Below are 14,812 nucleotides of genomic sequence, written 5' to 3'. Positions count from 1 at the left end.
TATAGGCTCTGTCTCTGACCCTGTTTATCCTTTAACTCAAAACTTGTTTTAAGATTCAGAAAAAAAAAATTGTGAAAGTTTCAGTAACAACAAAATTAGTAAGTTTTCCTTCCCCTCCTCCTCCTGTATCTGTTTCTCCTCCTCTTTTTGTGTTTATCAATTTAGATCATTCAAAGAAAGGGAGAGGGAGGGAGATGGGAGAGAGGAAGGGGAAAGGGGAAGGGGAAGGGGAGAAGGGAAGGGGGAAAAGAGGGAAAGATGGTCAAATCAGGTTTTTTTTTTCCTCTTAGTAAGACTATTCCTATAAATAGAAATTTGAGAGATTTACATTTAAAAAAGAAAGTATGTAGGGCTGAGAATACAGCTCAGTGTCTCACTTGTCTAGCACTTGATTTCTGATCCCTTTAAACAACTTTGTATGTTAGCCTTTGTAGCAGCAAAGAGCGAGAGTTGGCTACCTCCATTTAAACCCCCGTGATGAGTCAAGACACTGTCCAGCTAAAGTGACTCTGTTCTGATGATGGGAATGAAACCTCACTAATGTCAGTGCACAGAGGTCACTTCCATTGTGACAGCTCTTGACTGGGAATGTCTTTTCAGGAAAGATGTTCCAGGCACCGGACCTCGCGCTGGTTGTGGAGTTCATCCTTATGTTCTATAAGGAGAAGCCCATTGACTGGCTCCTAGACCACATTCTCTGGGTGAAGGTCTGCAACCCCGAAAAAGATGCCGTAAGTTGACTCTTCATGGGGTCCAGGGTCACCGAGATCTGCCTGCCCCTGCCTCCAGAGTTCTAGGATTAAAGGCAGACACCACCAAACTTATCATGTATTTAAAAAAAAAATAGTAGAAGATCCCTTAAAGCAGAGCCTGTTTCTAAGTGGTGGCTCCCCGGTGCATGGTCAAGAAACTCGGGTGGGGTCTTGAAGCATTGTTGACCTGTTATCAATGACTGTAGATAGCTGTCAGACCCAGCCTGTGGAAGATGTACTGTGGTGCCCTGTTTTCAATGACTGTAGATAGCTGTCGGACCCGGCCTGTGGAGGACGTATTGTTTTCTTCCAGTGCTGTCTGTGGTCTTTGTCTGACTCCTTTGGCATAGTGTGAGATCCTAGCACACCTGAAAGTAAGGACTGAATAGTAGTGATGTCAATATGACAACTGACAGGAAGGACTCTCAGTGTCTACTTTAAGGACTGAAAAGTAGTGATGTCAGTATGACAACTGACAGGACTCTCAGTGTCTGCCTTGCTCCTTATCATTGAATAGTAAAATCAGATTTTTTTTTAAATGTCTAGAAACATTGTGACAGACAGAAGGCAAACCTACGAATCCGCTTCCGACCCTCCCTTTTCCAGCACGTGGGTCTACACTCATCTCTGTCGGGGAAAATTCAGAAACTCACGGTTGGTGATCTAATGTAGTTTTTCCTAGCCGCACAGGTTGCTGTTTAGTGTGCAGATGAGCTATGTGTGACATCACGACCCATGTGTGTCCTCCTAGGATAAAGATTACATGAAGCCATTGCTTCTCAAGATCCACGTGAATCCGCCTGCAGAGGTCTCCACTTCCCTGAAGGTGTACCAAGGGCACACCCTGGAGAAGACCTACATGGGGGAAGACTTCTTTTGGGCCATCACCCCCACGGCTGGAGACTACATCTTGTTTAAATTTGACAAACCAGTCAATGTGGAGAGGTCAGTGACTGTGGGGTACATTTTTCCTCAAATCCAGACCTGCTTGTAGTGTGGTTCCTGAAGCCATGCACTCTGTGCACAGTAGATCAAGGAGAGAGGAGGTGGCAACCCGTTTGGTTATGACTTAATTTCATACTGCCGAGTACCAGAAATGCGTGTCTGTTTGGGCATCGTTTTGTAAAGGACTGCATTGTATGTGTGGGGACCAGAGAGTGCATGGGAACGGGTTCTCACCCTCTACCTTGTGGCTGCTGGGGACTGAACCTCGCCCTTCAGGATTGGTACCAAGTGTCTAACTGCTGAGCCATGCTGCTGGCCTTCTGTTTGGTAGATTCTATTGTTTCTGGACATGAACTTAATCTGTAACTTTTGTCACTCTCATTTAGGTGTCTTCCTAAAGTCTCACAATTTTCTTTCTTAGGCTCTCTCCGCACACAGGGAGAGCAGGTTATCAGACCAGCAGCTGGTTAAACTGGATGATGGTCCTCATCAGTGTTTCTGCTGGTGCAGGCCATTTTTAGCATCCCACGGGTGTTTGCAACCCTGTTAGGTTTTCTGGGACTCACATCCATTCTATAGAATTTGGGACTCTCTTCTTTTTTAAAAAAATTGATATCCATTGTCCCTTCAGCTCTCCTTTGTTTACTAGAACCCCAGCGGCAGACTTACTGTGCTGGAGTTCACACCTAGCCGTGTATGTAGGAATGCGCGCTGACTGTAGGCTGTCCGTGGCATCAGCCACCTCGCGGACACAGACCCCAGCAGGGGCTGTCATTTTGGTGTGACTTGCTGTTTGTGCCTGCACATGGAAGCCAGAGCTTTTTCCTGAAACTGACTGGTATGACTAGGCTGGATTTTTTGCGTGGGTTCTGGGGAATTGAACTCGGGTCCCTATGCTTGGATAACAAAGATTTTTTTTACCAACTGAGCTATCTTAGAACTCCCAGTTTTGAATTTTGCCAGATGCACTTTCTTGGTCAGTTCATGTGATTCTGTGTTTTTTCTTTAGCTGATTAGTATGATGGCTAACATTGATTTTTTTTTTTTTTTTTTGACTATCAGACTGGTCACACAGCTCTAGACCCCACTCTGCATTAATGGTGTATAATTATTTGTTTGCTTGTTGAGGCAGGGTCTTACTATATAACTGTATAGTCCTGGCTAGCCTGGAACTCACGGTGTAGACCAGGCTGGCCTCCAACTCACAGAAGTCTGTCTCCCCCGGAGGGTTAGGATTAAAGGCATGTGCCACTACGCCTAGCTACTGTGAGGCAAGCTTTGTATGTTCTAGCTGGGGACGGAATCCATGGCTTTGCACATGCTGGCCGTGTGCTTTACCACTGCTCCAAACTCCTAACCCTGAAGGTAGGCTTTGAACACGGCCTAGCCCATGACTGTCCTCCTGGAAACTGATTCAAAGCACTGCTCTGTGATGATGAGGAAGCTGTCGCAAACAGTCAGCCTGTGGTCAGTTCTGTGTCCACTGAGTGCTAAGCAGCGAACATGATGGCTTCTGATGGGGCTAACACAAAGCCTGGGGCTGAGTGAGCTGGGTGGTTGCAGGTTCGGGTATGGTCAGACTGTGCCTTCAGAAACCTTCCAAGAGCTCACTCTGGGGGAGGCTGTGCTCTTGGATCTTTTACACTCAACTCTGACTTGTGGTATTGATTCTTTGGTGTGTATTTTCAGTTATTTGTTCCACAGCGGCAATCAAGAGCACCCAGGAGACATCCTGCTGAACACGACCGTGGATGTTCTGCCTCTTAAGGTACGGTGGTGGCAGCTGCTGCTGCTGCGCCTGGGGGTCTCGTTTCATTTCTGTTGCTGGGATAAAATGCCCTGACACAAAGCAATTTAAGAGAAAGAGGCTGGCCTGGAGAGATGGCTCAGCAGTTAAGAGCACTGACTCTTCTTCCAGAGGTCCTGAGTTCAATTCCCAGCAACCACGTGGTGGCTCACAACCATCTGTAATGGGATCTGATGCCCTCTTCTGGTGTGTCTGAAGACAGCTACAGTGTACTCACTAAATTAAATCGAGGGGGGTGGGTGGGAAGAGAGGCTATTTATCATACAATTCCAGGTTCTAGTCATCAGTGTGGGGAAGTCAAGGCAGGAGCCTTAAATATCAAGTTACATCATACCCACACTCAAGAGCAGAGAGAAATGAACACATGTATGCTTGTGCTCAGCTTAGTTTCTTCGCTCTTACACATGGCTTGGGAACCATGTAAGGGTGTAGGGAATGGTTCTGCCCCTGGTGGGCTGGGTTTTCCTAATTAAGAAAACTTCCTACCGATATGCTCACAGGCCAACCCAAAATAGCCCCTCACTGAGGCTTTCTAGTTGTACCAATTAAAGCCAGTTGTCACAATGGATACTTAGAGGTTGTTCTTATTAGATGAACAAAAACTCTCATGTGGTATAGGGCTTTAATGGTGGGTAGCAGTATTAAGTTTATAATGTTGAATACCTGATATTGTTTTATCTGTAGTCTTCATTCTGCTTTCTACTGGAAAATAATATGGCTGTATTAAGAAAAGGTTTCATATTTTAGCACAGTGTCTACTGTGTCTTTTGAGTCTCATGATGCCAAATGCTCATTGAGTGCCTGATGAACAGTACAGTTAATTCACCGCTCTGTAAGGAACACTTGGATCTTCTGAACATCTTTTATTTTCTTTCAGCATGGCTGAAATAACTTCTACCAACAGATTTTCAGAGTCCTTTACTGAGATGTCATTTTTCTTCACGGCTATGCCACAAACGCAACTCTCACAAAGTTAGATTTGATTTAAACAGAGTTAGCTACTCATACAATTGTTGCCTTTGTTTTATTTTAGAGCGACAGTTTGGAAATCAGCAAAGAAACCAAAGACAAACGATTAGAAGATGGCTATTTCAGAATAGGTAATGTCTACTTAATAACACAGCCCTTATTGCCTGGACTGAGACCCAGGTATCTCAAATCCTTGTCAAATGTTAAGTTGACAATTTCTGCAGCATGCCCAGCTGTCCGTTCCCTTGGCCAGACTGGGTTTCTGATCCTGACAGGGTTTTACATACGCGGGGTGGGGGTGGGGCTGGAGGTCGGGTTCCCTGTCTGGTTTTCTTCCTCTGTCACCTGTGTCATGGCTGTATCTCAGTGACATGGAGTTTTCCTTTGCTGCCTCTTTCTGTCCACCTCTTTCTGGATGGTCTTTCCAGGTTTCTGACCCTCCCTGGGGATGTGCTGTCTTTGTTGGGGTGCTGGCTGCCTGACATTGGCACCTGGAGAGCCTTGGAGCGTCTGAAGGGTGGTAAATGGAATCGGGGTTCAGCTAAATGTGAAATGGGGAAAGCCAGGGAAAGAATAACCTGGGGGGGGGGGAGCTAGACTTGAATTGAACTGAGTTTCTAAGCCAAAAAGCATGGCTGAAAGGAAGCAGCTAACCCGCAATTATTGCGCCCCCTGCTGGGTGTATTTGGGGTAGATATGGAAAGTGCCATGGTCATAGAAAAGAAACAGTAGATTTACTTCAGTGGGTTAAAGTTATGAGAAGACAGAAGAAAGAACCTTCGGTAGAGAAACGGAGAACCTGGGAAAGGACCGCTGGCCAGTGTGTGGAAGGAGAGCCACGGGACCTCTGAAGTTCCTTCCAGTGCCTGTAGTCTGGGATTTTAATTGTGACCAAATGCAGTAGGTTAACCTCTTGGTGAGTGCAACCCTTAGACAGAAAAGAATGGAGACAGATCTAAGACCTGCAGCAAGCAAGGCAGCGGCCGTGGGCTTTATTATTATTATTATTATTATTATTATTATTATTTTATTTTAATTTATTTTTTTAAATAAAGGAAGTGTGTTGGGGATTCTATTTAGTCAGCGTTTATCCTGGTATGGATTAGGCCTTCCTGAGCGTGCACAGTTTAGTATACTCTGCGCATGCTCAGTTTAGGGTTATGGCTCCTCTGCTCAAAAGGTTAATGTGATGGGCAGGAATGCCTTTGGCATGCTCAGCTGGCCTCTTAAGTTCTAGCTGAATGCCCCTGAAGGTGCTACCCTATATGTGGCTAGCAGCCACGCTGGCATTTCCCTCTTTTTTCTCCTCCGATCATTACCTATTGGGCTGAACTCTGTGGGAGAAAAAGGGAGGAAGGAAAGAGAAAGTAAAAAGAAAGGAATTATTTGAAGAAAGACCCATAGTCGATGCTGGACTTTGGTGGTAGGTGTTACAGGCACAAAAAGTTACTATGGATAGATAATTGGCTGAAAAAGTCACAGCCAAAATCTACTGTGAAACTTGGTACTCTTTTAAGCTAATATCACATCTAACCTCATTCCTTAGGAAAATAAAGAACAGATAGTATAATAGAACACAGCTCACATGTACAGAGAGGGAGAGAGGACACCTCCTCCAAGCCAGACATAGAGTGGCAGCAGAGACTTAGAGATGCTTCAGTGCCGATACAGTTGCTGTGTTTCAGAATCCATTTTAGCTGCAGGACAGGCTCTTTGCTCTAACCAGCAGGGAGTCATCACAATGCTATAAGGCAGAAAGTGAATATCAAAAAATAAATATGTAAATAACTTCCAACTGAGATTATTCGCCACAGCAATCATGTGGCTCTAGACATGGCTCAGCGCGTGAGGGCACTTGCCATGCAGACCTGCAGACTTGTGTCAATCCTCTGGACCCACATGGTGGGAGGAGAGAACCAACTGCTGAAATGTGTGCTATCTACACACAGACTGTGGTATGCACACCCACACATGTACACACAGGCTGTAGTATGCACACACACACATGTACACACAGGCTGTAATATGCACACACACACATGTACACACAGGCTGTGGTATGCACACCCACACATGTACACACAGGCAGTGGTATGCACACCCACACATGTACACATAGGCTGTGGTATGCATACCCACACATGTACACACAGGCTGTGGTATGTACACCTATACATGTACATACAAGCTGAGATATGCATACCCCACACATGTACACACAGGCTGTGGTATACACACTCACACATGTACACATAGGCTGAGATATTCACACCTACACATGTACACACAGGCTGTGGTACACACACTCACACATGTACACACAGGTTGTGGTATGCACACCCACACATGTACACACAGGTTGTGATATACATACCCATACATGTACACATAGACTGTAGTATGAACACCCATATATGTACATACAGGCTGTGGTATGCACACCCCACACATGTATACACAGGCTGTGGTATGCACACCCACACATGTACACACAGGCTGAGATATGTACACCCCACACATGTACACACAGGTTTTGGTATGCACACTCCACTCAACACAATGTGATTTAAAAAACAATGTGTGTGTGTGGATTGGTACTGGTGTTTGGTGGTATCTGGACTGGGTGAGGGGATATCTCAAGGATACAGTGGAGAAAACATCAATCACTAGCAGGTCAGCAGTGACAAATGTTTGCAGTCAGTTCTTATGCCAGAGAAAACTAACCCTGCACCTCTCATTTAAGTGGAATGTTGTTCAAGAATAAGGAGTCGTGTTCCAGAGCACGTGTGTAACATACATTGAGTTTTGTCTATAAAAATGAGGCAGAAATCCTTTTCATTTGCATTCTTGCTTGTCCTGTGGCCTACAAAAGAATGTCCTTCACTGAAAAGTTGACTAACCACTGGCTTGAAGAACTTTGCCCCAGAAAGATTTCTTCCTTCCTTCCTTCCTTCCTTCCTTCCTTCCTTCCTTCCTTCCTTCCTTCCTTCCTTCCTTCCTCCCTCCCTCCCTCCCTCCCTCTCTCTCTCTCTCTCTCTCTCTCTCTCTTCTTTTGAGACAGGGTTTCTCTGTGTAGCCCTGGCTGTCCTGGAACTCACTCTGTAGACCAGGCTGACCTCGAACTCAGAAATCTGCCTGCCTCTGCCTTCCAAGTGCTGGGATTAAAGGCGTGCGCCACCACGGCCCAGCTTGTTCTTTTCATTTTTAATTTAATTTTTTAGTACTTTTTCTTACATTATTTCTGTTTATCTTAAGAAGGACATTATCTTTACAGCAAGAAAAGATGAATATAGGATACTGCTGTCTTGGAAGGTCACATTTCTTCCTGTAGCAGACCTTTGATTATAAATATATATATATATATATATATATATATATATATATATATAAAATCTCACACATGCACCAGAGTGAATATGTGTGGCGATCAGAGGAAAATTTGCAAAAGTGAGTTCCAGCAATTGAACTTATCAGGCTCAGTGACAAGTGCCTTCATCCTGAGTCACCTCCCTGGCCCAAATAGCAGGTTTCATTTTGATACATTTAGATGTGTCTCTAATCTACCTCGATTATCCGACCCTCCATTACTGCATCTCTGCCTTCCCACTGGCTCCATTGCTCTTCCCAAATAAAGCCCTTTCAATATTTTTATTTTATTTTAAATCTAGATCCTGTATATGAAAGAAGAATGTAAATTTTGTCTTTGGGCATTTATGTTGTATGCGTAGATTCCTTTGGTTATGTACCCAGGAGTGTTAGTAGTATTTCTTCTCTTATATAGAGATATCTTCTTATACAACTTAGGTTCTCACCAGTATATGGTTTCCTTTCTGCATAGCAACCTGCCCAGAATTAATCATTTCCTTGATGAGGGGCAAGATAGACCCTCTCAGACTTGTGTAACATTTTCTTTTAAAGATTTGTTTCATTTTGTATGTATCTGAGTGTTTGCTTTCATGTATGTATCTGCACCATGTGTGTACCTGGTGCCTGTGGAAGTCAGAAGAGGGCATCAAATTCTCTGGGGCTGGAATAGTGGATGGTTGTGACCTACTGTGTGAGTGCTGTGAATTGAACCCAGGTACTCTGCAAGAGCAAAAAGATGCTCTGAACCACTGAACCATCTCTTGAGCCCTTGGAGTAGTTCTGATTTATGTTTTCCTGGTGCCTAAGGAATATTGAGTTGGATATTTTTTCTGTGTATTTATTGGCCAATTGTACTTACTCTGTTCAACTTACCGTCATTAATTGGATTATTTGATTTTTTTTTGTGATTGTTTGTTTTCTGTATATATTCTGGATAGCAATGACCTGTCATATGAATTAGCTTCTCATTTTTATTGGAGTAGTGTGTGGGAATTGTATGGAACAGACACACATCTAAATTTTTCTCAATAGAGCCTTGGAAAGATATACATGGGTAGAGTCCCTGCCCCAGGCTTACCCCTGAGGTCTGAAATGGTGAGGCTCTTTATGACTAGCTGAGCGCTAGTCCAGGAGGCAGGCTGAGCGCTAGTCCAGGAGGCAGGCCGAGCGCTCTTAGAAAATGGATTTTGATCAGGTTTGAGTAGCGTGCCAATTTGCAGACATCCACAACAGTTTTATTCTGTTGATGTCAAAACAAACTCTCCTCCACCATGCTTTGAGTTTACAGTGGGCAGAAGTGTGCTCCTGCCTTAGACAGGCTGCGTCTAAGGTCTTTAAAAGTACGTCAGCTCATGAACTTTGAAAGCTGAGTAAAAAGAGATTAAAGGACAGGCGTGGATTTCCTGTCTACCAAAAATACTTTGACTTTGGTGGCACTTTATTCATGACTCTCCAACAATTCTTAAACAACAAAAAAATTTTCTGTCTTGAAGGAAAATTTGAGTATGGTGTTGCAGAGGGAATCGTGGATCCTGGTCTAAACCCTATTTCAGCCTTTCGACTTTCGGTTATTCAGAACTCCGCTGTTTGGGCCATTCTTAATGAGGTAAGAGTACATTCAGCCAGCACAGCCGCCTAGCTGCTTCGTTTTTTGATTTTGCAAATGAAGACTTCTTGGAATTGTGAATTAACTGCTTTTATCAAATCTTATATTCTTTTGTATTTCAGATTCATATTAAAAAAGTCACCAGTTGATCTGCTTAGAAACCAACGTCCTTTCTTATGACTCTTGATTAAAGATAATTAGCACGTCCTCTTCTGTTTGGACTTGAACACTACCTCTCCTGAAGCCTACTGTAGATAAGATGATTGTCATTGCCACGCGGACAGGGACTCTTCCCATGGATAACTGCATTCATTTGAAGCTAGGCTGTCCTCCAATTTGAACTTGACACAAATGTTTTACAATCCTGACAGCCTGTTAACATGACTGAGACTATTTTGGTATTATACTAATACACAAGAGTTGTACATATTGTTACATTCCTTAAAATTTGAGAAAACTGATGTTAAATACATTTTGTGAAGGGGGTACTTTTGAACTTCACTTATTTTACTATTATAGACCCTCTTTTATAGACGATCAGGGATATTATATATAAATATAAATATATAAATACACATGAAGATGTTATGAAGTTAATTTATTAGAAGCACTTAAGAAGTACATATTTTTGTGCAGTAAAGTTTTGAATCAACACCTTTTTTTGAAGAAGCGATTCCCCAGCTTTTTTAAGTTCTTTCTATATTTTTATTTGGCGATGCAGACATTATAGATCCACGCCATTTCCCAGTGCACTGCCATTCCAGACTGGTTCTAGGTGGGTTTCTTAACTTGAAGTACTTTTATAATCACAGCAATTCTGAACAAAATATTTTCAGAGGCATTTGTCATTCCTAAAAATCAAGATTTTAAAAGACCAATGTCCTCTCGAGGGTTCTATTACTGTCCTGTGTATGGTGTGTAGCCACAGAAAACCAGTGTGCCAGTCATTGTCCAGGTGGGAGGCCCCTGCCGCGTCTCCACAGACTCCTTCTCCCGTTCATAGTTCCCTCCATGTGAGTGATGAGACTCCCTTTCCTTTGGCTCTGTCTTTAATCAGTAGTTAGACAAACTGTCTCTTTTCTCCCTGGTTGGTCCTTTTATAGACCTGTGGTAGGTTTTGGAGTTCAGATACTGCTTTCTGGGTAATGCTGTTGGGTGAGTCCTATTGGGTATGGGGCTCTGGGAAAAGACAACCATAGCATTTCTGTTTCCATAGCATGATTTGCTCCACTGTGTCATGAATGTGGAGGTGAATGCTGTATCTACAGAGTGCGTGTGCATCCTCACTTTGCAGTCCCAAGTAGCACTAGTTGGCAAAAGTGCTTTACTCTTACGGTTAGGAAGGCGGAGCAACAGTTGCCAGTCTTCTCTGACTCTCCAGGAGCTGCACATGTCCAGCAGGTGTGGTGGAGGCCTAGGGCTGTCAGTCCCAGCTGGTGGCCTCCATCGGGAGCTTTCTTAGTTGCCCAGTGTACAGAACACAGGGTACTGAGTGGAAGCCATTTTGTATGTTCTGACTGGGAAAATGTAGATAAACACTACTGTGCATGTCAAAGCCCAGCTGTAGCTTTTCTTGGTGGTGTTTCCCCTCTCATTTCCTTCAACTTTTTAATTTCTTCTCTGATTTCCTATGCCCTGTGCCCACAAACAGATCCCACTGTCTTCCCACACTCAAGTGTGCAGCAGCAGGGTAACAGACTGTGAAACCATGCAGATGGGTGCAGGGGCACCCTTAGGTCTCTGCTTTCTCGGTGGCTGTGAGTTCAGGCAGGCCAAGCTTTGAAACTCCTGTGGGCCGTGTGAATGTCTCCAGTGTGGGTCTTTGAGCATATCCACTCATCAGGCTCTACTCATCAGTCTTGCCTCTAAGGACTCTTTTAGCCAAGTCCTTTCCTTCATTCAAGGAATTTCCCCTTTCCCCATGAGCTAGTTCCTGGTGCCTGGAACACGCCTGAGCCTTGGCAGGCTTGGTTGGCATCTGGATGAGCCGATTAACTAGCCAGGTTGCTCACATCTCTCTCCTAGAGATGTCTGCCTGCTATCCTGCCATGCACGGGCATATGCAACACACACACTCTGTGTCTAGTCTTCATTGTGTGTGGCGTGTGTTCTCCAACACACTCCAGGCTCTGAAGGCAGCTCTCCTGTCTTCCACCACATCAGTTGCTCTTTTGACCCCCCAGTGTTCGTTGCTTCCTCCTTTGTGTCCAGTTCAGCACTAGACTGTTGGAAACAGATGTGCTTGCCCTAAGCAAGATTTTGTGGGAGCCCTGGAGGTTGATGAGGATGAAGACTGGAGGAGGTGAAGACAGAGTGCTTAGAACTGCAAAGTGTTCATGCATATTATCCCTTGGAGGCCACCAACCAACTTTCAGCCACATAGTGAATAAGAAAAGTGCCAAATGCAGTACTAATTATATCTGTGAAATAGGTCGAGGTTGGCATCAGTGGGTTATTTCACATAGCCCAGACTCTAGAGCAGTGTTGGCCTCTACAGAAGCCACAAAACACATCTGTTGGAATGAAAAGTTGAGTTGGCAGCCTTTGGAGTGCTCAATGGCCACATGGCCAGCAGCCACCATATTGGATCCTAGGAATATGGGACATTGACATCATGGTGGGAGGTTCTGCTGGTCATGTAAACATGAGCATTCTAGAAAGGAGTAGTATCCTGCTGCTGTGGTTAAAAATAGACCTATGGATTCATCATAGTGCAGGTGAAGGTGTGGATTTTGGTGGATTTTGGTGGGACGGCCAAGATTACCCGGCTACATGTTAGTGTCAGCCTTCTTCCCAGCATGCTTTGTTTCAGGATCCTCACGAGGTACATTTGAAAAGCTTGAGAAGTGAATGCAGATGGATGATCTTGCTTGTAAATTAGACGTATGTTATGTCCGTCAGAGTGTGTTTGAACAAAGGTTCTTGAAATCATTGGTTACATGTAAAAAGATTAGGTGTGCTTATTTCAAAAGCTGTCAGGGAAGTTGGGAGACTAGACTTCTTTTTAAGTCTTTCATGATTGGCCCTATTTTGAGAGTCGTGTCAGGCTGGTAGAAGTGAGAGAGAGCAGAAGCAGAACTCTAAACAGCATCGCTGGTCTAAGTGGAAGGGGCTCCCCTAAATGACTGCAGGTCGCCTGCCTTAATGAGCCAGAGGCTCTGTTACCCACCAAGTGGGAGCTGCAAACCTTTTGCCATAGGACAATTTGACCCAGACACTTACCCAGGCTTGGATGTGGAAATCCTTGAATGAGCAGCCAGCCTGGTAAACACCTCATTGCAGCTTTGTAAGTGGGATCCTACCGAGACTTCTGATGTGCAGCAGTGGATAATAAACGGGCAGTGCTGTATGTGGCTAGATTTGTGGCATTTTAAAAAAGCAACAGAATCTGTCAGTCCTGAGAAGTCTCCATATGTGATTGCCTGCGGCAGACTAGTTTGTAAGACAAGGTCTTACCTTGCACCCCAGGCTGAATCTCCCGGTTCTGCCTCTCAAGTGCTGATGTGCATCACCATGCCTGGCTGACTGATGGTTTTTGACATAAGACTAAACTCATTCCTAGCAAGCCCTATTCCTGGGTCTCTGCTAGGATGTTTGGTGCCAGGACCCGTGTCTCCACTACAAGTCAGACTTGTGTTAGTTTTTGTTCTGTAAAACTGCCAGGATGAAGCTGTAGGCATCTTTTTCTCCTAGATGCTCCTAAATTATACTGAGTTAAAGGCCTGCCAGAAGTACAGGAAAGAATGAGGAAAGAATATTTTAGACCAGATTGATGAAGAAAAATTCCCACCTTCGTGTTGACTTGCTGGTGTGTCCAACCTGACAGTGCAGAGTTCATGGTCAAGTTCCAAAAACAAGGACACTGTTAAAAAGCTTTGAGTAAGTTTACAATCTTGTATTGTGCCATTCATTGCTGTCCTGGGCCACAGGCTGAACATACCTGTAAGAGCTTTGGCTATGACAGGTGTACTTTTTTACAAAAATCATTCAGCTGAGTGGCTCATGGCTCAAACCCTGTGTTCCAACCAAGGTTTTGTGTTTACGTGGTTCCTAAAATACCTGTACTTCCCAGCTATTAACTGCTAATGAGGTTTCTCATCTTGGTTCACTCAGCCGTGCTTATTAACCATGCTGCCACAGCCTTGAAGGAAATTAACAGAACTGAAGGAACCCAGTGATTAAACACTGTCCTCATCTTCACATGGTAAGGGATCAAGTCTCAGTTTGAGACTTTTAGAAAAGGGCATTCCCAAGCTATGTAGCAACTTTCACAGCTTGTAAAACTTCAACTTTGATAGTTGAGGACTTAAATGATTAATATTAACATATATGCTATGCTAATTAATATACTAAATTTAATGCATGTGAACATACAATGATACAAAGATGACCACAGCCTTTTACAAAGAGAAAAAGAATAAAACAACAAAGACACCCCATTGATTTTGTTGCCCATGCCCCTATACTCTATCACGAGCTAACTGGACCTGTTCTGAAATGCTCCCTTCCCAGTTTTGGCATTACCTAAAACTCAAGTGCAAGAGCGGGCAGACAGCAGGTGACAGACAGCAGGTGACCTGTGTGCGTGTAGTGTGAACCCTGGGCCCTAGCAGGGCTCCTGCTACTCTGAACACAGGCTTGTTGTGGGGACAGCTAAATACTGCGGTACTAAGGAGGCTGCTTCCTGCCACTGAGTTAGCAATTGGTCCCAGAATAGCCAGAGTGGGGTCCTTTAGCTTGCATAGCACTCTGTTCTTTATTGGAACTGCTCCAGCTGGGTAAGCGCACCCGAAGAGCAGTCTCTTGAGCCTTACAAAGAGCTGCTGGGACAGTACTGGCTGAGTCCACTAAGCCACTGTTTTCCCCAGTGGAGTCAAGGGCAGCTCAGTTGGAGCACTTCCTTCACAAAGTCTGTCTTTGAGTTGGGGGACAGTCTTGGAGCAGCCCAAGGAGCCCCTTTGCTAGGTTGCACCAGGTTCTCTTTTTCTCTGCACATACTTGGCTCACAATGTCTTCATGGGTTGAATAATTAATAACTGCAGTTATACTTGAGGTACTTGTTGAATTTTTAAAGGCAGATTATTTATTTTCAAGTTTGCTGCTATAATTGAAACCTAATAATGTCCTGTTGACTGTGCCTTTCATAACTGTCTCTGTGCTACAACTGTCCATGTGTATTTCAAATAAAGAAGTTTGAAAAGCTATGTTGAATCAAGATTCCTTCTAATAAAAATGGCTTAAACCAATGAGTGGATAGAATTTTTGTAGCACTGGTATTAATCCGTTTTCAGATAGTTTCTGGTTCCTCTTGAATCTTTTTAAAAGGCAAGAATACCACCCTGGTAAGACAGTGGCTGTCATCTCTAC

At 44.1% G+C, this 14,812-nt stretch overlaps 1 protein-coding gene across 2 annotated transcripts in view; it reads left to right on the top strand.

The window, feature by feature from the left end:
• The window catches only part of Mgat4a (alpha-1,3-mannosyl-glycoprotein 4-beta-N-acetylglucosaminyltransferase A), an 83,962-nt gene extending 69,185 nt beyond the window's left edge, over window positions 1-14,777 (top strand). For both annotated transcript variants that reach the window (XM_021197670.2, XM_021197669.2), the window contains exons 10-16: window positions 601-731; window positions 1,299-1,406; window positions 1,504-1,697; window positions 3,387-3,465; window positions 4,538-4,604; window positions 9,333-9,445; window positions 9,568-14,777. In XM_021197670.2, the coding sequence (XP_021053329.1) occupies window positions 601-731; window positions 1,299-1,406; window positions 1,504-1,697; window positions 3,387-3,465; window positions 4,538-4,604; window positions 9,333-9,445; window positions 9,568-9,594 (719 nt within the window). In that variant the 3' untranslated portion in view covers window positions 9,595-14,777. The remainder of the gene's footprint in view (window positions 1-600; window positions 732-1,298; window positions 1,407-1,503; window positions 1,698-3,386; window positions 3,466-4,537; window positions 4,605-9,332; window positions 9,446-9,567) is intronic.
• The last annotated feature ends 35 nt before the right edge of the window (window positions 14,778-14,812 follow it).

This window comes from Mus pahari, chromosome 5, assembly GCF_900095145.1.
Source record: "Mus pahari chromosome 5, PAHARI_EIJ_v1.1, whole genome shotgun sequence".
Classification (NCBI taxonomy): domain Eukaryota; kingdom Metazoa; phylum Chordata; class Mammalia; order Rodentia; family Muridae; genus Mus; species Mus pahari.
Note: the sequence above shows the minus strand (reverse complement) of the source record. Positions and strands in the feature narration are given on the sequence as shown.